General features: G+C 34.7%; 1 protein-coding gene across 1 annotated transcript; it reads left to right on the forward strand.

The window, feature by feature from the left end:
* The first annotated feature begins 7,102 nt into the window (after positions 1 to 7,102).
* On the forward strand, positions 7,103 to 13,838 carry LOC113783341 (transcription factor TGA9). Its single transcript, XM_027329449.1, has 12 exons — positions 7,103 to 7,224; positions 7,360 to 7,451; positions 7,836 to 7,918; positions 8,055 to 8,306; positions 9,156 to 9,200; positions 9,442 to 9,501; positions 9,616 to 9,693; positions 9,813 to 9,861; positions 10,562 to 10,833; positions 10,925 to 11,146; positions 12,777 to 12,919; positions 13,581 to 13,838. Exons 1-12 carry the CDS (start codon positions 7,103 to 7,105, stop codon positions 13,666 to 13,668), a joined length of 1,506 nt encoding a protein of 501 aa, XP_027185250.1. The 3' UTR covers positions 13,669 to 13,838.
* The last annotated feature ends 7,560 nt before the right edge of the window (positions 13,839 to 21,398 follow it).

Raw genomic sequence — 21,398 nt, forward strand, 5'->3', positions numbered from 1 at the left:
AAAAGTTTGATTGGATTCGATTTCGGTTACTACCACGGACCAGAAAATGCCTCTGGCATCATAAGTTGCTTATAGAGATTCTTATAAATCGCCATCAACATGGCCTCACATTATCAACAGAATTCACACAGACGACCTTTTACAAAGAAATGATTCATCTTTGCCAACTGAGCCGACTCGTGTTAGCGAATTCTCTTTAATATGTCGTGTTTAGGAATTGAAGTTCTATCGTGTTATATCTTATGATCATTTACCAAATCTGAAATTTTATGGATTTCTCTAGTTTAACACTAATCTACTCAAGCACGTAACATGAGGCAGTTGTAGATATTGAAGCTTCAAGTGCTAAATCTTTACAACTAGTTAATGAGGTGATTCTTGGCTCTTGAAGCCTTTGTTTCCTCATGCATTCCATAATCGCCAATTTTTCTTGCATGCTAAATCAATTTAGCTCGGAATTATGAGTTAACGTGCAATAGAATAATTGCAGAATTCTTTTTTCTTTCAGCCTCTGGACTTCAAAATCTTTGAGATGCTTCACATACACCTTTTGTGAGAGCATAGAGTTGTATACTAATCAGTAAATGAACATTTCCCTTTAAACTCAGCAATGTGTTGCTTTGTAGGCATTTGTTGGCTGTCACCATTCCTAGATTCTTAAATCATAGTTTCTTGTATCTTATCGTCAAACAAAATTTGTGCATGAAATGAAAGCATTAATCTGAGGTGCATCTAGAGAAATTGAACCTGTGTTTTCCCACTTTCCGTTCTATCAGGAAGCACGCAACGACCGAGAGAGGCATAACTATCTGATTGGCCGATTAAGAACACTTCGTTCTGGTTGCTGATGTTTAAGTTATTAGAAATTCTCTTCTTCGAGAAAAGTAAATGCCACAAATCATGATTTTTTGAAGTCTGAAGATGTCAAAAACACGAAATAGTCCACCCTGCATCTCCTTTTCGGAGGGTCAAAATCTGTTTTACCCATTTTTTTTAAGGTGGCTAGAAGAATATATTACCAGCAATAAGTTACAATCAATGAATATTTTTTGTTACAAAATTGACCACTTTCTATCGAGATACATCACTAAGATTGTAGATCTCAAATATTCAAGAAAATGGTAAATAATGCTTGTCTTTCTTTGAAAGTTGCATTACTGAGATTTTAGTTCTCCGTCCATCTTATAGTCCACTGTATATAGTAGTCATGTAACTTAGTAATGTAAACGAGTCGAATCGAACCGAATTTCGGTATAATTGAGTCGAGTCTCAACATAATTTTGCGAAACTCGAGCTCAATCTCAAGTTCAACGAGCTCAAAATGTCAAACTCAACTTTATTTGAGTCGAGCTCGAGTTTAAAAAAATATAAAAAATAATTATTTTATTTTTAAAAAATGAATAAAATTGTAATTTTTCTTAACAAATAATAAAATATTAGAGATATATATGTAATTTTACTATTAAAATAAAAAATAATATATATATATATATATACACACACACATAATCGAGCTTGATCTGGCTAGCGAGCTAATGAGTTTAGTATTTTTAAACTCGAATTCGACTTGGTCAACTCGATCTCGAGTCGATCGCGAGTAGTTCGATTCGTTTGTAACCCTAGTCATATTGGAGTTCAAAATTTTGGATTGCCATTGAGAAATTATGAAGTGCATTCTATCTTTGGAGCTTGCTGTTAGAAATAATTTTGATGCTAGTCTAAAATTTCATATTCAATATTTTTGTGAAAAAAATATGTAAACAATCTTGGCTTTGTTTGGAAGCCTTGTTTCTTGCCCTCCGTTGTTTTTAACAAATAAGTTTTTTTTTTAACAACTTTTGTCTACAGTAACCCTTCAAAAGCATCCTAAAATTTTTAAAATACACGTTCCAAAATATCTAAAAATATATAAATTTTTTCCCTTTTTCTTTTCCCTCCTTCCCCACATCAACCAATCAATGCCGATTGGCACTCCTGCAGGCTCTCCTTTCCTTTTCTCTTTATTTTCCTCTCTCTCCCTCCCACTCCTCCTCCATCTTCCTCCTTCTTCTCCATCTTCCTCCTCTTATCTCTTCCTCCTCCTTCTTCCCTTACCATTCCCTCTTTCCCCCTTCCCCTTCACCCATCCCTATCTCCTCCCCTTTTGTATTAGTTGTGCGACTAGAGTTACAATCGGCTCTGGTCATGCGACCTGCAAGAGAGGGTAGGGGAAAGGGACGGGCGAAGGGGGGGAGAAAGAAGGGATGGCAAGGGAAAGGGAAGGGGAAAAAGCGGTGAGAGGTAAAGGACAAGGGGGGAGTGGAGATAAGGAAGAAGAAGGAGAAGGGAAAAGAGGGAGGAGGCGAGGGAGGGAGAGAGAGGAAGGAGGAGAGGGGAAAAAGGTGGGGAGGGAGATGGCGGCAGGGGAAGGAGGAAGATGAAGAGAAGAAGAAATAAAAAAAAAGGTCTTTTATACATTTCCTAAACACACAAATACATAAAATTTTTCTACAATTTTTATCTATAGTATGTTAAAAGTAAAATTTTATAAAAACTTTCAAAAAAAAACACACCATCTAAAAGGACCCTTTAATTGAAGTAAAGATCAACTCTATCTATTGTTAGATTTCTCATTTCTTTGGATTTCTTTCTTAGTGTTACACAACACCATGTTTACCATATCAAATATTACAAATACTTCTTCTTGATTTGGGATATTTTCGATGTGATTGTTGAGATATTTGCCTCTTAGTATTTGATAGGGAGAAACTCCTCGAGAGAGTCTACAAAAGAATCCAATATGTAAGTTAGGAACCTAAATCTGATCCAAAATCTTAAATCATTAGATCTCGGACCTTTACTTAAATATTAACCGCTCTTTCTCTATCTTTCGGACCAATGTAAGACATAATCTTTTACTCATGAACTTAACAAATCTCCCCATTCATGAGTAAACCCAAATTTACAAGTCCTTTTTCGAACCCACTTTAATACTCAACGCAAGTTCATCTTATCACCTAAGGTCGCCTCTTCTCCCAAACATGAACTCATTCTTGTTCAACATCCAAAGTGCATTCTGGACCCTTGCCAACCTTTGACTCTTTGGTCTAACACCAATTGGACCCCTACCAAACCCATGGCGCACCTAGTCCAATACTAGCCAAACTTCTTAGCACTTTGGCACTTTGATCCACCATCAAGACGAGAATTTTCGCCAGCCCAATTCCGAGAAGAATCCACTTGCCCATGAATAGTCCAATCTCACAACCTAAAACTCTAATACCAATTTGATAGGGAGAAACACCTTGAAAGAGTCTACCAAAGAGCCTAATACGTAAGTCAAGAATCTAACTCTGATCCAAAAGTTTAAACCATTAGATTTCAGGCCATTACTTACGTATTAACTGTTCTTTCTCTATCTTTCGGACCAATATGAGATCTAATCCTTTACTTAGTACATATCACAAATACTTCTGGATCGCATCTATGTAAAAGGCATTAGTTCCTCTTATGCAATTTAGACAAATTAGCCTGTACGAATTCTTATAAACTTAAACGCTGCAAACTGGGCAAGAACCGTCTCATCCCTTTGATTCTATACTTGAAAACCCTGCGATAGATATTGATGACACAAGTTCCCACAGCACATCCCTTGCTTAGCAACACTAATTTACTTTCATTTTATCTTGAATCACATCAATCTCTGTAAATTGCTGCGAACTTGGCCGGCAATGCAATAGCTGAGGGTCAAAACTTCAATATGTTGTGTAATTAAGTAATATACTTTCCAGTCAATTCACGCAATTGCAATTATGTTTTACTAGTAACATAGATGTTCATATCAGTCGTTTCCTAATCAATTATTAATTCCAGTCTAACCATTTAAGTGCAATTATCTTTTAATACGTTGTACATTCAAAAACTAATTGAATATTGTGATGATGGATGATTACCTGAGTAAAACATTCGGCCCAATATCTAGGGGATGCTGTTGATAAAAAATTATTTGAGTTAGTGAATAAGATCTTTCTCCTAGCTGCTAAGATATGCATCAAGTTCTTGTCCTGTGGAGATTTGAACAACTAGGAAGCTAGAAGTTTTACAGAGCATATAGATATAGCTGGAGAAACAGATCACTGCTTGTATTTAGACATGAAATAGAATCCAGCTTAACAGGGTACTGCATTTGCAATTTGACTACGTGACAAAACAACTACTCAACCAGAATGCACCTATCTGAAATGCAAGCCAATCTTTTATTATTGTCTCTTTTTTTTTTTTCAATTTCAGCTGTCAATTCTAAGATAGTTTAAGCTCTGAAGCATAAGATATCCTGCTTAAGTCTTTGGAAGACAATCAAGTGCACTAAAACTACTAAAACACTTCTCTTCTACCTGCTTAATTTGGTGAAGTTTGTACAAGTTCCTCTGGAATATTTGACCAGCGACTGGAAAAGGGTATTTGAAAATTGAAGGAGTCCTGGTCAAAGAAGCAATAATATACCTGCAGACTGAAAACTTCCAAACTTTGGAATTGTAAGTATAAAGAACTAGTTTCAAATTTTGATCCAAAAGTTAGAGAACTAGACATTCAAGAGAATCATGTGTACTTCATCTCCATGAATATGTTAATTATTTCTTTCTTGAGTTCAGATTTGTTATCGTGTAATATAATCTAGCAGTTATACTATTGTACAAGCCCTTATAACATCAGCTTCCTGGTCAGCCATCTTCAGTTTAATTAATAATGGCACATTCAACACAGGATTTAATAACAAGTTGGTCATTTTGTGAAGAAACATTTTACAATAATGAACATGACCTGTAGTTTGTTTAAGTTCCATGCTTATGGAACAAGCAAGGAATTAATCCAGTCCAACAAGATTGCAAAATCACTGACAATTGCTTTACATATCATTCAGGCCAATCAGCATCCTGCAGACAAAGGTGCAAGCAAACAATAAACAAGGGCATTTTTGGTGAATGCAAATCCAAGAAATGCCATATCACATATACATTACATATGGCTAAATCTTTGGCAACTGTAGTGATAAAAAACATGTGGGATTTACTAGGAATATTGGAATTGTGGCATCAGATACAAAGTTATCACTGGCGTACCTAATCCATGAAACTGAAAGAAGAACATCTACATCTAACCTAACCTTTTCTTGGTCAATCATTGGTTTTGAGAAGGAATAATTGGTAGATGGCATTTTACCAGCAAAGGTAATGGATGAACACAAAATAGTAGTTATCATGGTTGTGTCCACCACCTCTTTATATATAAGATTTATGGGTCCATTATCTAAAGTTTCAGCACAATAAATATGTTTTGGTCATCAATGATATTCATGAATATCCAGAACCATAACCTAGAGTGGAAACAGAAGCCTTCAAGGGACTATGTTTCAAGATAACAAAAGGGCAGTTTCTAGATTGTGAACAGGGGCTTTATCCTTAAGGAAGGTGGGTTGGGAACATTTATTAAGGGTACACAAGCATGCCTAATGCATGTCCCAAAAGACCTTGATCTGGAAGATGTAATAAAGTCCACTCTGCCATGGACCTGTACCAATGGATAGTAGTAGTTTGAATAGAAATTCCAGTTAAGGGAAAGGAATCAATTTGTGGCATGGTTTTAGGTGATGACAGGGAATGGATGTTGACCCTTCAACAAAGGGGATAATACCAAACAAATCCATCTCAAAGTTTGGCTTAATAATCAAAACAAGTGGGTTTTCTCATTGGTGATTATTCTAATGTTTTGGTTGAAAGGCTATAAGCCAAGATTTTAAACTCAAATAGTACTTTATCTTCTCTATATATTTTTTTCTCCACCTAGGGCCATACTTGTCAAAGCACACACCTCTCTCCTCACCTCTATCCTTGGATTCAAGTCAGACAAGTCACTTTGCCACATAGTTAATATGCACTTACAAATATAAGTACAAACAAAGAAAATAATAGTAACATAATAAAACGAGACACGTTATGAACCGTAAATTAAGTAAGTCGTAATATGTGTGTTACGTGTCTCAAATCCCTTCTTACCTGCATAAGACAATGAAAGATCAAGAAAACACATTAATCCATTTTCTTTTATTTCACATTGTTGTGAAAGAAAAGATTGTCCATCTCCAACGGAATGTTGAAAATTGAAATTGATGCACTACTTTGTTTAATCGTTTTCCTCATGTTAGTACTTCCAACTCTGAAGAGCCCCTAAAGAAGGACCAATAACATATCTCAGGCGGTTAGAGAAAGGGAAGTGGAGTAGGAGTCACTTGATTCTAGTGGGTTCACTTCCTGCCAAAGACCCCACCGTGGTTCTTTGACGTACTATACTACAAAATATTTGTTTGTTTAAACTAGTATTTTCTTCTTTTTTTTGTGTTTTTCTTTTTTCCCTTTCAAACCCCACAAAGTCACAAAGTCAGAGCCAGAGCCAGAGCCAGAGCCGAGCAGAGCCACAGGTCTAGAGGGCCAAAGACAAAGTAGTTTTTCAAGGAGAAGATCTGGTGTACCATCCGGGGTGGGATGGGAGTCTCATTTCATTTTTGAAAAAAAATAATAATGACCCCTCGTTACTTCTATCTACACCAGAAGCAGATAAAAGCAACTCAAACAACAGAATAATCTGACAATTTCCTTCGCAGAGAAGGAGAGGAGAAAGAAAAGCAGATAGATAGAGAGAGCTACGAAAGATCATCAAGAAAAGGCGTGTCATCACAACTCACAAGAGGGAGTATATTAGAGACCGTTTAAAAAGAGAGGGCATGTTTTGAGAGAACAAAAGACTGGAGGAGCCCTCCCCTAGCCTTAATCCTTTTCGCAATTTTGCTCTTAGATTCTTAGCCACTCTTGTTTTTCCTTCTCGTTTTCTTGTGCTCTATGCATCAAAACTTGTAGAAAAGAGGACTTTTTGGTGGTGCATCCCATAGAAAACTGAGGTGAAACATGTGGAAAACTCCGACTTTCCATTCCCTGATCCTTGTTTCCATCTAAAACCATTCATTTCCCAGCCGTCTTGTAGTAAAATTTTGTATCTCACACTTGGCTGCTGCAGTTTTCTTCTTTCAGAAACACAAGTATGGTCTGATAAAGAAGTTTTGGGTTCTTGCATGGCGAGTCAAAGAGTTGGTGAGGCTGGTTTTTCCAACTCAGGACCCTCACATCATCATCACCACAATACTATGCCTTACGCTGTTTTTCGTGGGCTCAACCCTCCTAGTACATCCTTCATGTACTTTTCCATCACCTCAGATCATTAAGTTCTTTCGTCTTTTTTCTTGTTAGTCTCTCTCTTTTTTTTTTTTTTAAATAATCTGTGAGTCTTGCATTTATTCTGACATGGGGTGTTAATATTTTTATGCTACAGTAATCAAGAAGGATCTGCTTTTGATTTTGGAGAGCTAGAGGAGGCTATTGTGCTGCAAGGAGTTAAGATCAACAATGATGAAGCCAAAACACGTATGCATTATTTTTATTTTCTTTCCCCATCATTTTATCCTTGTTCTGACGTTTGCAAAGTATAACAAACTCCTAAAGCAGAAAAAGAGAGAGAAAAGGAGCTACATATGTGGTCTGCTGAGGCCAGCGGGGAGGCTAAGGCTTACTATTTTTGATGCAATAATCATTCTTGGGTAAAGAACTTGAATGGCGTGGGGTTACAAACTAGGAAACCTGACCTCCTTGCATGATTTACTTACTGACTCCATAACTTCAGAAAGAACAAAGGAGAGAAAGAGGGCAAAAAGGGAGATTAGGTTCTTCCCCTTTTATGAGGTTTGAAAGTCCTTGCAAGACTTGATTTTTAGCTGATCTTCTGAAGATTTGGCTTGTGATTCTATGCAGCTTTATATGCAGCAACCGTCAGGCCTGCAGCAACTCTGGAAATGTTCCCTTCTTGGCCCACTAGACTTATTCAGACTCCTAGAGTACTTCCCTTCAACTATCTCCTCTCATATTCTTCTACCTTCTGTTTAATATGCCTACATCTTGTCATAGTAATGTTCTGGGGTGTCATTTTTTTGGGGTATTAATACGCTTTCTTGGCCGTTTCTTTAACTTTAGGGAAGTTCAAAGTCTGGAGAGGAGAGTACTGATTCAGGTTCAGCAGTAAACACACTATCGAGTAGAGCTGAGGCCAGACTGGAACCGGAATCCCCCATCAGCAAAAAATCATCATTGGAACCTCAAGGACTTGAGCAGAAGCATCTTCAGCTACCAAACCAACAGCAACAGCTAGAGATGGCTAATGATGGCTCGAGAGTAGAAATGCCACAGGATCATCAACCAGCTGGTGGAAAACCCACAACTGAAAAGGTTATTTGCACTTTCCCAGTCTTCCATGTCTAGTCTCCCAGTTCTTCAGTCATCACATCCCAAAATCCAGGAAAAAGTTGGCATCCTTTCAGGAAATTTTATACTCTCCCGTTCTCTCTTCATTATCACAAATCCCAACAATTGTCAGAAAATAATATCGAAGCCTGCCTGAGAGTTTTTCTGATTTCTCAGTGATTCTCTGATTCAGTTTCTGACATGAGAGGCAAAAAAAGCGGATCTTTTTTTCAGTACTAGCAGTATCACTGTTCTTGTTTTTATCTTATTTGTACTAAAGAGGCTTCTCTTCCTTTACTCGATTTCCATAACTGTAGTTTAAGTTCTGATAATAATTACCACCTTTTCTTATCCCAAGAACTCTAGTTTAACTACTTGTCTTTTATGCTTTATCTGCTTTTGGTATTAGGGAAAGAAAAACGAAATCCGAGAAAAGAATCACAGCTGCTGATAGCATACGTTAGCTAGTTCATGGGATCAGTCCTCATTATTACCATCTTGAAGAAACAGTTTTCACATCAGCATCAGAATTATGAAAAATGCCTTTCACATTGTCTTCGCTCTAGACCCTCTACCTAACAATTATGAGTTTGATTTTTTGGAATAAAAATGACCAAATCTTTGAACAGATTCTGCATTGCTGACACGTTACCCTTCACTTCTTCTACCCTTTTGAAAATTAGAAGTGGACGAAAGTTCTACTAACTTGTTAATGTAGCAGTTATTGCGTAAACTACTTATTTTTCATTTTACTATTATAATATCAGGCATGCTATTCAAACTCAACCAAACTACTCTCTTTATATAGTTTTATTTCACTTTTCAATGTTGCAGAGAAGAGGGCCTGGTTCAACTTCAGAGAAAGTGCTCGATGCTAAGGTAGTTTACACACAAATGGAATATGTGTGCATGCAAGAAAACGTAGGATAAAAGCCCATATAAACAGTCTTGTCTTCTTTTTGTTGGATATGTCACCACCTTGTCTTTCTTAATTTCTTTCATTCGGCCTTTTCTTTTGTTTTTTGAGTCATTCGGCCATATTTTAGTGTCAATTACAGTTTAATAATAAAGAAATTCCAAAGTGTTCATCCACGATTGATAATTGTCTTTGTGGTTGCAGACATTGAGACGTTTAGCACAAAATAGAGAAGCTGCGAGGAAAAGTAGGCTTAGAAAAAAGGTCAGTGCCATTTTTCTGGCTTCTTATTGGGGCATTACTAAATTGTAACAAAGTTCCACTGACCTAATTCTCCATATTTATGTACTTGGACATTTTTAATGTGTTGTATTGCAGGCCTATGTACAACAGCTAGAAACAAGCAGGATAAGGCTTACTCAACTTGAACAAGACCTTCAACGAGCCCGTGCTCAGGTTGGTCAGTTCCTAAGAAGGACGTTCCTTTTTTAACCAAAGGGACAATACTTTTTTTTTTATTGATATTCTTGCTGACTAGTGGGAATGACTAGTTTCTGACTTTCTTTCACCAACAGGGATTTTTCTTGGGTGGTGGTGGTGCTCCTGGTGGGAACATCAGCTCAGGTTAGTTTATCATTTGCAAATTGATTTTACCATTTTAACCATCTTGTCTTTATCCACCTTTGATTTTCTTTTTCTTTTCCTGTTTTTATCTTCTAGATTCTAGTTGTGGTTAGGACAAGTTTATAGTGAAGAAATTTTGGCAGTTATGTTAACAGCACTGTAGAAATTAGGTACCATGCTTGTGAGGAAAAGTAAGTCATACTCTTCCTATATGCTAAGCGGAATAAAGTTAAATTGTCAAACTTTGTTCTCTACATTTCAACATGAAATCCCATATTCTCAACCATGAATCTGACACCGGCTGCCTTTTAATCGAAATTTCTACCCATGAGCCAATAGTCAAATCTGTCAAACGTCACATGTCAAATCTTAGTAACCTGGCATATGAGAATGACTATGACCACAATTTGTTTAATTCCATCGTCTTTTTGATTTAGATGCTAACAAGGCTTCCAATAGATATTGCATGTTTCAAGAAGAATGTCCTTGGATTTTTAACAGTTTCCCTGGAGCAAAAAACTGTTGCAAATCTCACTACTAATTCTGTCAATGCAACCACTCTCAGGACAAAAAATGATCAGACAAATTCATTTTATGCTTAAACAATCAAATAAAAAGCTTAACGAAGTATACTGGTGGGCTTATACATGTGTATATATAAGGCTAATAGGACTTGCAATATTGCTTAATTTTAATGCAGGAGCTGCGATATTCGATATGGAATATGCAAGATGGCTAGATGATGATCACAGGCACATGTCAGAGCTTCGAACTGCTTTGCAAGCTCACTTATCAGATGGTGATCTGAGGGTGATAGTTGATGGATACATTGCACATTATGATGAGATTTTCCGCCTCAAGGGAGTAGCAGCCAAATCTGATGTATTCCATCTCATCACTGGAATGTGGACTACTCCTGCCGAAAGATGCTTTCTTTGGATGGGCGGTTTTCGTCCCTCTGAGCTAATCAAGGTTTGCTTTTCATCCTTCCACTTTTACATATGCTAAATCAATCACACAAATCCATTTTACGTTTTTATACGGCTTTCTTGATTTTTGTCAGATGTTAATAACGCAACTAGACCCTTTAACGGAGCAGCAAGTTGTGGGGATATATGGTCTCCAACATTCTTCGCAACAAGCCGAGGAGGCTCTCTCGCAAGGATTGGAACAATTGCAGCAGTCTCTGATTGAAACTATAGCCGGTGGCACTGTCAATGATGGGATGCATCACATGGCTGTTGCCTTAGGCAAGCTCACCAATCTTGAAGGTTTTGTCCGTCAGGTAAAACGAATTTACGGCATTTTCCCCAGTGTTTATTCTATATGTGATTGGCATTTAGGAACTAGGATTAGTCATATGCATGAACGGGGAAAAACATTTTAATTCTGAACGAGCAAAATTGGCAGAAATCTTAATCAACTCTCGTGTCCTGATGCAACATCCTTCTTGTTTAAAGTTATGACAAGTGCGATATCACATCAGTCTTCCGTTTGGATGACCATACTTTGGTGTAAATTATCTGTGGATCCATTCAAGAAAATTTCAATAATAAGCAATGGTTCTTGTGCATCCATATGGCCCGAAAGATAAGAGGAGATAAAAAGAGAGTTTGTAAAGGTTGTAGAGGAGGCATGGGAGTGGGCCTTGTTTATCTTGGCTTCTTTTAACTCTGTCTCTTTTCTTTTCGGGTTTTCTTTTCACTCTTTAGAGTACCCATTGCGTCCCTTCTTTCCAACAGGATCAAATTCTTTACTCATTTTTCCCTTTTTTCTAGGGGAAAGATCCCTCTAGAGCTGGTTCTGCTTGAGAAAATAAAAAAGTTATCCAAAGCAATATGGAGTCAATCCTTCTAAATTTAACGAAAGGAAAAAACTACTTTCAACTTTCCCCTTGGCCTTGGTCAGAGTGAATATTACTTCCTGGTGAAGTAATTGACTATATGCATGTCTTTAAAACATGGCATTAGCAGAAAAAGACTGGTTTAAAAGTTGGGGGAAAAAAAAAGAAAAAATTGACTTGACACATGGTTCCATCAAAACCCAGTATATTAAAGCAATTAAACCTTTTTTTGTAGCACTATAATTGCAATGTAGACACCTGCTTAGAAGAAAATAAGTTTTTATTAATTACTTTCAAGGGCAGTCCTCCAAAACGTAGAGATTCTGGGTTCTAATCCCCCTGTTTTTCTCCCAATTTCTTAAATTCCATCCCTTCGTTGCTAGAATATATTTTTTTGTTCCTTTTTATAAAAGGGGCAGTCTAGTTTAGGGATTGACACAGAAAACTTCTTTTCAAACTTCCAAATATATATATATATATAGGTCATGGTTTCGTCATCCCTTGCTAATCCTGATACTAGAATAATTTGTGGTTAACAACCCCCGCCTTGTCGATTAAGCGGTGATTTTACTAATTTAAATGTTGTCCCTTTCTTTAATTTTGAATGTTCTTGTGCAAAAAGGACATTATTTGATGCAATGTTTCCATCAAAATGTGTTGCTATCAGATGGTGGATGAAAGGGACAACTGTTGAAATAAAAACCCTTACTAGACCACTCGACCAAATTTTCTACAGATGGATTTGGAATATTGTGAACTAGCTAGTTGACAACTCAAAACTTAACCTTCATTTTTTTTTCTTAATCTATCCATCACCAAAATAGTCCAAATCCTATGAATAAAACAACCACGTACATGATTTCAACTCTTTTGCTACAACTTTTGGAGTTCTTCTTGCCTATGCATTATTATGACAACATGGTGTGTCGTCGTAGGGTTTTGCTTTACATTTTCATTTGATTGCATTTATGTTTGTTGGGTACGTACGTACGTAATTTTTATTTTATTTATTTTATTTTTTTTGGGGTTTCATACTCCATGATTGAAATTGAAATCTTAATTTGAATTGTAGGCCGATAATTTAAGACAGCAAACTCTTCATCATCTGTTGCGAATATTGACAGTTCGACAAGTGGCACGATGTTTTTTGGTCATTGGAGAGTACTATGGTCGACTCCGAGCACTTAGCTCCCTTTGGGCATCACGGCCAAGAGAGTAAGATAAAACGGATGAATTTTTTTCTGATTTTATTTCTTCCAGACATAGATCAACTAATTAGAAGCATAAGCAAGTTAGAATCAGGAGCTTGTTAAAGAAATCTTTTTATGTTTTGTTTGATTTCCTTGTTAGAGAGAACATGCAAATGGCAAAAGTTTTACTTAAGATTTGCAAACCCTTTGAGGGAAATGCTCAAGTAGTGGAAGATTATCAAGGACTAATACAACTAATTGCAAGCTAATTCTTCTTCTTCTTCTTTTTTTTTTTAGTGTAAGTAGGAGGTTTCGAACTCAGAATTTTTAACTTACACTCCCTTCCCCCAATTACAAGCTAATTCTTGTTTATAAACTTTATAAAAATGTTGAGTGGCCATTTTTTTAAGAGGTTCATAAGGTGACTAATTTTTTTTTTTTTTGAGTCATAAGATGACGAGTTTGTTTGCACATGAAGAAGAACAAGATATTCTCCTTAAATTAAAAAATGTACTAAAAAAAAAAAGTTAGTAGTGTCATCTAAAACTTGACAATGGAAATCATTAAAGCATCTTGAAATGTTGCTGTGTGGAGCACTTTAATTTTATTTATTGCTGTTGTTTAGTTATATATGTACAATTTTTAATGCATGTCATAAATCAATCATTGATTTCAATAATTGCCAGGACTATGATTGGTGATGAGAACTCTTGCCAAACAACCACCGATTTGCAGATGGTACAATCTTCCCAGAATCAATTCGCCAACTTCTGATCCTAGCTCAGAGTAGCCTGATAGAGTATTGATGTTCAAATCCCATAGCCTCCTCCCATGCCTCTTAGCTTTAGGGCTTCCCAATCTATATACTTTAGAGGAAGTAGCATTTCTTGAAAATTCTAGCTTGTTAAAATCCTCGACTTGTATTATTATCTTGTAAATGTAAATCAGATCTATCTGCATCAGGAAGCTCCCTATGAATTAATTTATGAAAAAAAAAACAATTTTAAAAATGTCGATATTTCTAGACGATTATGTAATATCATATTCAATCAAGTTCTTTTCCATATGTGAATTAATTTACAAAACAATTTTAAAACGTCGATATTTCTAGACGATTTTGTAATATCGTATTCAATCAAGTTCTCTTTTCTAGTCCTAAGTTACAAAGGAGGACTAAGGTGAAGGCCTCGAGAGTGCAATGCTTCAATGCTATTGCAATGCGAGCTGATACTTAGCTATAAATGAGTCTACTTTCTTTGCATGAAAGAAAAAAGTGTTGGAGATTTTTTCATTGTAACATATATACTAAGTATTTGATATAGGGAAAGGATATCTTTCTTGTTTCTTTTTTCTTTTTTTTTAAAAAAATTTTTTTTTGCCCATTTCCCTTATTTTTAATTTTTTTTCTTGGTTGTGGGGAAGGGGTGGGGTTGGACCTCTTTGTGACACAACAATTTAGAAAATCAACTAGGAAAAAACTAGGATGAGAAGGTGGTTGCAGCTTTTCATTTAATTGAGGTGGTTGTGATAAAGATTATCTTAAAGTACAAAGGACAAGAAAAAGGAGAGAAAGGAAGTTAGATGATGCATATTGTCTTCTTTCGAGTAGGAAATTTGCAGAAGTAGGAAGAGGGGGATGAATATTGCTACTCTGTGCTTGCATGGCTTTCATGGAGGTGGATATTTTATTGCAAATACTAGAGAGATAAGAGAGAAACTCGTCCCCTTTGTGGTTTTCATCATAAAATTTGACGATAAACACAAAAAATAATGCACAAAGGACAGAAGAAGTTCGGTTGCACATTTATTGAATCGAGGAAATCAAGAACACAACGAAATAGCTGAGGTTTGACAAAATTGTTTTCTAATTTTTAAATTTAATAAATTGCTTAGTTTCATGTTTCTTGAAGCAAACTAAATGCTTGAGAATGAATTGCTTTCCTACTACTTTTTTGTTACAAGAGATATTGTACCTGAAATCTGAATTAGTATCAACATACTTTCAAACTAGCTAGACGTTGGTTTTTGTTTCTTTTTTAGCCTGTTAATTTTATTTATTTATCTTTTTTTCTGTAAAAAACTGTTTTCAATAAGATTCTTTATAAGCAAAGTAACATTTTGATTATTTTTTGGCCAAAATACCCATAATAGATGACAGCTTTTTTTACAAGTTTGGAAGAGCTAAAAGCAATAGAGAACCGATCTCAATATTTCTGCAAGAACCTCTTCTAAAATCATATCTGGAAGTCATGAAAATTCTTGATTTAGTTGGCAGCTCGACAGAAAAGGCTAAAAAATGTCATCATTATTATTTAGTCTCCAATTGCATTTGTCAGCATTGCAAATTTTGATCGTGTAATTTAGGAGAATCTTTATGGCTTAAACAAGGTGGAAAAGGGTTATAACGAGATTCATCTGAATATTCAGATACAGCAAACCTTTTTCTGTTTCTGTTCTTAATCAAACAAAATCCGGACATAAAAGAGAATACCTTACAATTGGACTGTATTCACTAGGATATTTCCATAGCTGATCAGTTGATATGTTTGAGGATCATCTAGGTAGGTTACTTGCTAGATATGCTTCTACATTGTCTAATGTCGTATTATTATTCGTTCTGTTTCTGTTTTCTAGAGCTTCACTGAAAACAAGTGACTTTCGAAGAGGGGGAAAAGAAAAGTGGTTTTAAAAACTCATAACTTGATAGGCTATATATTGTTGTCTGCCATGAATGTGTCAATATTGTTACAATCTCGCTGCATGCAGAGAGAACTTTAAAAACTCTCATCTGATCACTAGATCAACCCTAGTAGTTATTGACTAAATGCTTTGAAAATAATATATATCAAGGAGATATATACTAGCTAGCTCAGAGAAAGCTAGCTAGAACATATTGGTCCCAAAGATTGGCATAAGAGAATTTCTCAGTTTCTTGACGTGATCACCTTTATATGATTCAAGTTCTGTTTTGACATTTTGGCTGTATTACCAAAAATTGAATTTGAATTCATGGAACAAAGGATATTCTTTTCACATATATTTTGAATTACTGGATACCATTATAATTGCTAAGAAAGTCAACGTAAATTAGGTTTAAATCGTCTATCCTGAAATTACCTTCTATCCCGTCTGTCCCGTGTTTATACAGCTGCCACGTGTATTGATGCATTGATAACTTAAGCAAACTTTTGACTAATTGACTAAATTTGCTTGATAACTCAACAAGTCAAAGGTTTGCTTGAGTTATCAATGCATCAATACACATGGCAACTGTATAAACACGGGATAGAGAATTCTAAGTGCGTAAATTATGGAGTTAGTTAACTGATCCAAATTCGCAACTTAATTTGATTTTCTATATCGGAGAAGGCCTTGGGTTTCTATCAAACTATTGGTCGAATATATTTTGTTTGTATTTCTTCAAACAATGGCTAAAACAAAAACACTTCCTGTTCGTATTTGCCAATTTAATGCTATAGATCTATTAAAAGATGAAGAGTTGAACTTTTGCATTGTCAGCTATTTCTTAGCCATGCTAGATTACGTGCACAGTAAGGAAGAATTCTTCTTCCCCACACCAAGAATTACCAATTGTATGCAACCAGACCAGTAGTATGTTGAATGAGTTTGAATTTGTTAAGTCTATCCTCTTGAGATTTGGGGCAGGAATGGCTTCAATAGCAACGGTTCCTAAACATTTCACAGCCTCCATCGGTCAAGAAAGGATTGTATGGTTTAATTTACAAGTTGTACATCCATTTTAACAATGTGTGTGGAGTTCATATATAAATGATGAACTAAATTTACACTGTATTCAAATTGATTTACACATTGAACAAATGCATTTACATTTTGTTCAAATGCATGAAACTGCTCCGAACGGTTTCACTGGTAACAGTTTCAACCCCGGATCCATCATTTTGATCAAATCTGCTTTAGAGTTTTACAACATGTGAAAACATGGACATTGAAAACTTTTTAAGAAAGAATTATATGCAAAGAGTGATTAATTAAGAATAGCTCATCAAGAAGCTTCATTTGACTTATTTGTCAAGTCGGTGTAAGTGGCTTATAAAGGACCTCAACCATAACTAGGAGGAGCAATTTCAACCGTGAGAAGATGGATTTTGCTGATAAAAAGTAATTAAACGACAAACGACATTAACTAACATTGTCTTTTGGCCGATAAATCTCTTTGTCAAAAGTTGGATTAGTCAAAGAAAGAGATTAACGTATAAATTGATGTGTGATTAATGGACTCTATTCGGCCTCTACTTTTTGGGTTAGCATGACAAGCAATTTTTAACATAAAATAAAGGGAAAGGTCGGTAATATCCCGTCATTATCAGCGTGCTTTTGTAAACCCTAGAAAATTATTGGGTATAAATCAAATACGTCATTTGCAAATTAGCTTTGATTAACCAAATATAATCATTCTTTCATCATTGCCTTTTGGGGTTAATAAAAGTTGGAAAAGCAATTTAAGTGTCTTGTGGTCCACAAAAACAAGTTTACTTACTACCGAGCCAGGAAAGCAAATTGGAATTTGAGTGCTTTCACAATGTAAAGACAATTCAATTCTCTTTTGCTGATTTGGGAATTGAACTTAACTTAGCAAGTAACCACTGGATTTCCCTGTTGCCAAGTCATAATATGTTGTTGTGACATTGGAACATTCTTGATCACTTTGCCAAAAGAAACAAAAAGGATAGTGTTTTTTTTTTTTTCATTGACATAAATGTGAAAATAGAAACTCAAAAATACTTAACTTTTCATATCTGTAGTATCTAGTTTTGTTCTTCAGATCTATTTGCTTCTGTATATGGTTGATATAATTTCTGTCATTACTGCAGATTTAATGAATGATGATTTTTTTTTATAAAAAAATGTGAAAATATTATTTGGTTTAAAACGTACAAAATTTGCAGCTTGAAACTCTGTATTTTTGCGCCTCAAAATACTTGGCAGACAATACCTCATCATTGACTATAAGAGAAATCCAAAGCACAACTCATCCCACAAATTTTAGGTTGACTCTCTTCGTTTTCAACATAACCAAAGAATTATACAAAACTTCCCCACCAAAAAGAGAAAAAGAAAGAAAGAAATTGCATAACTAAACTCGTCAATTTGAATTGTAGATGAAATGATCTTTATAGTACATCTTGTTTGGCATGGACTGCTGTGATTGCAAAAGCTCACCTGACCTTTCATAAAGAAATGATAAGATCTAAAGCAAAAGGGCACCAAATCCAATATCAGACACATATCCAAAACCGGTTTAACTATTATTATTCAGGAATGATCAATAATTGATTCCTTTGATTGCTTAATATAATTGCCGACAAATTGTTGAATAATCATATAGCAACATCGAGGTAGATAAGCATGTACTATACAATCTTTCAATTTACTTTTTTTTTTTTTTGGTTATTTATTGAATTAATCTTTTATATATACACTGACAGTGTGTACACTTTCATCATTGGATACATGACACATAATTTGAATTTAAAATATAAATTTTGCATATGTGTCACATATTCAACTGTGATAGTGTATACACTGTAAGAGCATATAAGATTTACTCTTATTTATTATGGACATCCTCTTTCTTTAAAAAATGATACTAGTTGAATGATGCTAGTTTTGGAGCCAACTACTGGTCATTAATTCCCTCTGGAGCTTGCTTTCAAGGACAATTTGTCAAAATGGTTTCCTGAAAGACAGACAAAACGTTAAGGGGGTTATCATTCATTTCTTATGTTCCTTTTAAGCCTTTGTTTTTGGGGTTTGATTAGCCTTTGGCAATTTAGAAAGGATGCTACAATTTGGATTTGCAAGCTAATCATTTAGGCTGAGTATCCAAAGAAGATGACAATCCACAAGCATTTTTATGAGTATGAGAAGAAGATTTTGAACTCCCATCAATATGTCACAATGAGGATTTAGTTAATTAAACACATATAGATTTGTAACTAAATTCCTAATGAATTATGTGATTACATTTGAAACTACAGTGAAAAATGATAGTCAAGGTCTTCATTTCTTTTCTATTTTCTTTTTGTTTTGGAGAATGACATAAATATTGCATCAAGTTGAATTTGGTATGTTTCTATTTATTAATATATCAAGATTTCTGTGTAGATAGTGACAATTTAATGCTATGTGTCACAAAGTAATCAAGCACAAGATTGACAATTATTTTTAGTTACTTAATTTGGCTTTGCATACAATTAACCTCTTTCAATTAACTGTCTATAAAACTAGTACTAGTTCCTATCACAACACGCAACAGCAGATAAATTTGAAAGGAACTTCCATTTTCCTTTGTTATAAATGACAATAGTCCATGCTAAACTAATTGGCAAAAACAATAAGAAATTGCCAGATGGCAGTGTTTGAGCAGTTAAAATTTTCTCTTCCTTTCATTTTCTGAGAATGACTGAACAGTTGACCAAATGCTCTTATTTTAATGAATTTTTCTAATGGGTGACCATACGTTAACATACCTACATTCCATCCTATCTTATCATGTATATACACACCCTAAAAATTATTATTTTCTCTTGCATTTATACACTTTTCCTAATTAATCCCCTTGTATTTATATGCTTTCCCTAATTAATCTTATATTTCTAAAAATCTAACACCTGAAATACATCTTAAACACATCGTTCTTTAATATATAATCTCTAACTAATTTCTTCTCCCATTTGAAGCTTTGAAAGCTCTAAGCGGGCTGGATTTTTTTTTTTTTTTTTTTGGGAAGTTGTTGTAATACATATATTCTACTATTTCAAAACTAATTAAAGAAGAATGGGACTATAAGATAGACAATTATGGACGTTAATCCTTGGCATTTTTTTTTATAAGAAAAGTGCTTTATCACTTGATACTAATCAATTTTACTTTCATTAAACATAGACTACAAAACCTAATCCAAATCAGATAGCCTTCTCAATATTCATGTACTTAGAGATTGCAACAACCACTAAAATAAACAAACCATCATGATTCAAAACCAACTATTTAAGAGATTAACATTATGTGTAAATATAATATTATGATAGCTCGATTAAAAATAAAATAATGATGAACAGCATCTTTAGGAAAGAATCTTTTCATATAATAGCCTATGGTTGGTTAAGAATTTGATTGGATGTACCAACCAAGAAATATATAGAATCAAATAGACAAGCACAATTAATCAAGTTAAAGCATTTAGAAAAGTAGAAAATTCTACTTACAACATCTTCATTATATATATATATAGAAAACCATTGGAATTGGCTCAATAGCCAGGGAGGGCTCTTCAAGTTCTCTCTACTATCAAGGTTCGGAATTCGAATCTTAAACTTGACAATTGAGAATAAAAAGGGCTCGAGGACAGATAGAACATTAAAAAATATATACTTTGTTAAGATCCTCAAACAGAAATAAAATGAAGCAATTGTCGCAGAATGCAAACTAAAGTAGGCCTGTAGAGTTTCTTGTGTATCAATCCGTCAAGGCTATGTTAGGTTTCTAAACCGTGGGTTGACAGATTTGGGTCCATGAAATTCTAATGGTATTCTGTGGTTAAAGCGAATTTAATTTAAAAATTAATACTCGAAACAAAAAGAAAATTCATCTTTTTTGCTAGATTATGTAGAAACAGTCTTCTTCTATTCAAAAACTTATGAAGTGCTCCAATCTTTCAATTGTATATCAAAATATAGGTAACCAGTCGCACATACAAATGTCCCTTTTGAATGACCATAATTAAGATTAGCAATCCAAAATTGAACCGTCAATCAAAAATTTAAAAATTTTATGACACAAATTATTGAGTTACGCTTTTTTTTTTTTGATGGTGAGACACCAAAAATATTATGTAAAATTTACTTACAGTACTAAAATTTATACATGCATAATTTGAGTTAGTACAATCGTTAGTTTTGTGTATATGTTGATTCTAAATGATTTACTTGCAACCAGTCTAATTCTCAAATGTAGCAGATGTAATAGAATCAGAATTATTTATATGGGCATTTGAGAGAAGTCACATTAATGGAATATCAAGTCATATATGGGCCAATTTGCAACTTCAAATGGAATTCACAGATTTAAGGAACCAAACATTGGTTTCTTCCTACATAAAGTTTTACAACCAAATATAACTAAACTTAAGAGAAAATTAAAGTGATGCCTTATTTGTTTGACAACAAACCATTGGTGATTCATAGTAGGGGACTTGAATCTGAGATCATTTGAGTCTGGGAAGCCACAGATAATTTTTTACCACTTTATTACAACCTCAAAGGCCACCACATACCTCAAAGGCCTTTTTTCAAGTAAAAACTGAAGAAGATTCAAGGAACCTAAAGGACAGCGATTCTGTTTTGGTGATAAGGAGGGATTATATGCAGGTCAGAAACCTAAATGGCACATGGTATTTTGGAAACTTTGGAAAGACAAGCAAGTAATGGACCAGATTTTTACAATCTTGAATTTCAATAATG

Source organism: Coffea eugenioides, chromosome 1 (genome assembly GCF_003713205.1).
Source record: "Coffea eugenioides isolate CCC68of chromosome 1, Ceug_1.0, whole genome shotgun sequence".
NCBI classification, from domain to species: Eukaryota; Viridiplantae; Streptophyta; class Magnoliopsida; order Gentianales; family Rubiaceae; genus Coffea; species Coffea eugenioides.

What these genes read in the sequence shown, in the direction of transcription:
- LOC113783341 (XM_027329449.1), top strand. Translation starts at nt 7,103, where the DNA reads ATGGCGAGTCAAAGAGTTGGTGAGGCTGGTTTTTCCAACTCAGGACCC. An exon ending in GACTTATTCAGACTCCTAGA is followed by an intron (nt 7,919 to 8,054) that starts GTACTTCCCTTC and finishes CTTTAACTTTAG; the next exon opens with GGAAGTTCAAAGTCTGGAGA. An exon ending in GTCCCTCTGAGCTAATCAAG is followed by an intron (nt 10,834 to 10,924) that starts GTTTGCTTTTCA and finishes GATTTTTGTCAG; the next exon opens with ATGTTAATAACGCAACTAGA.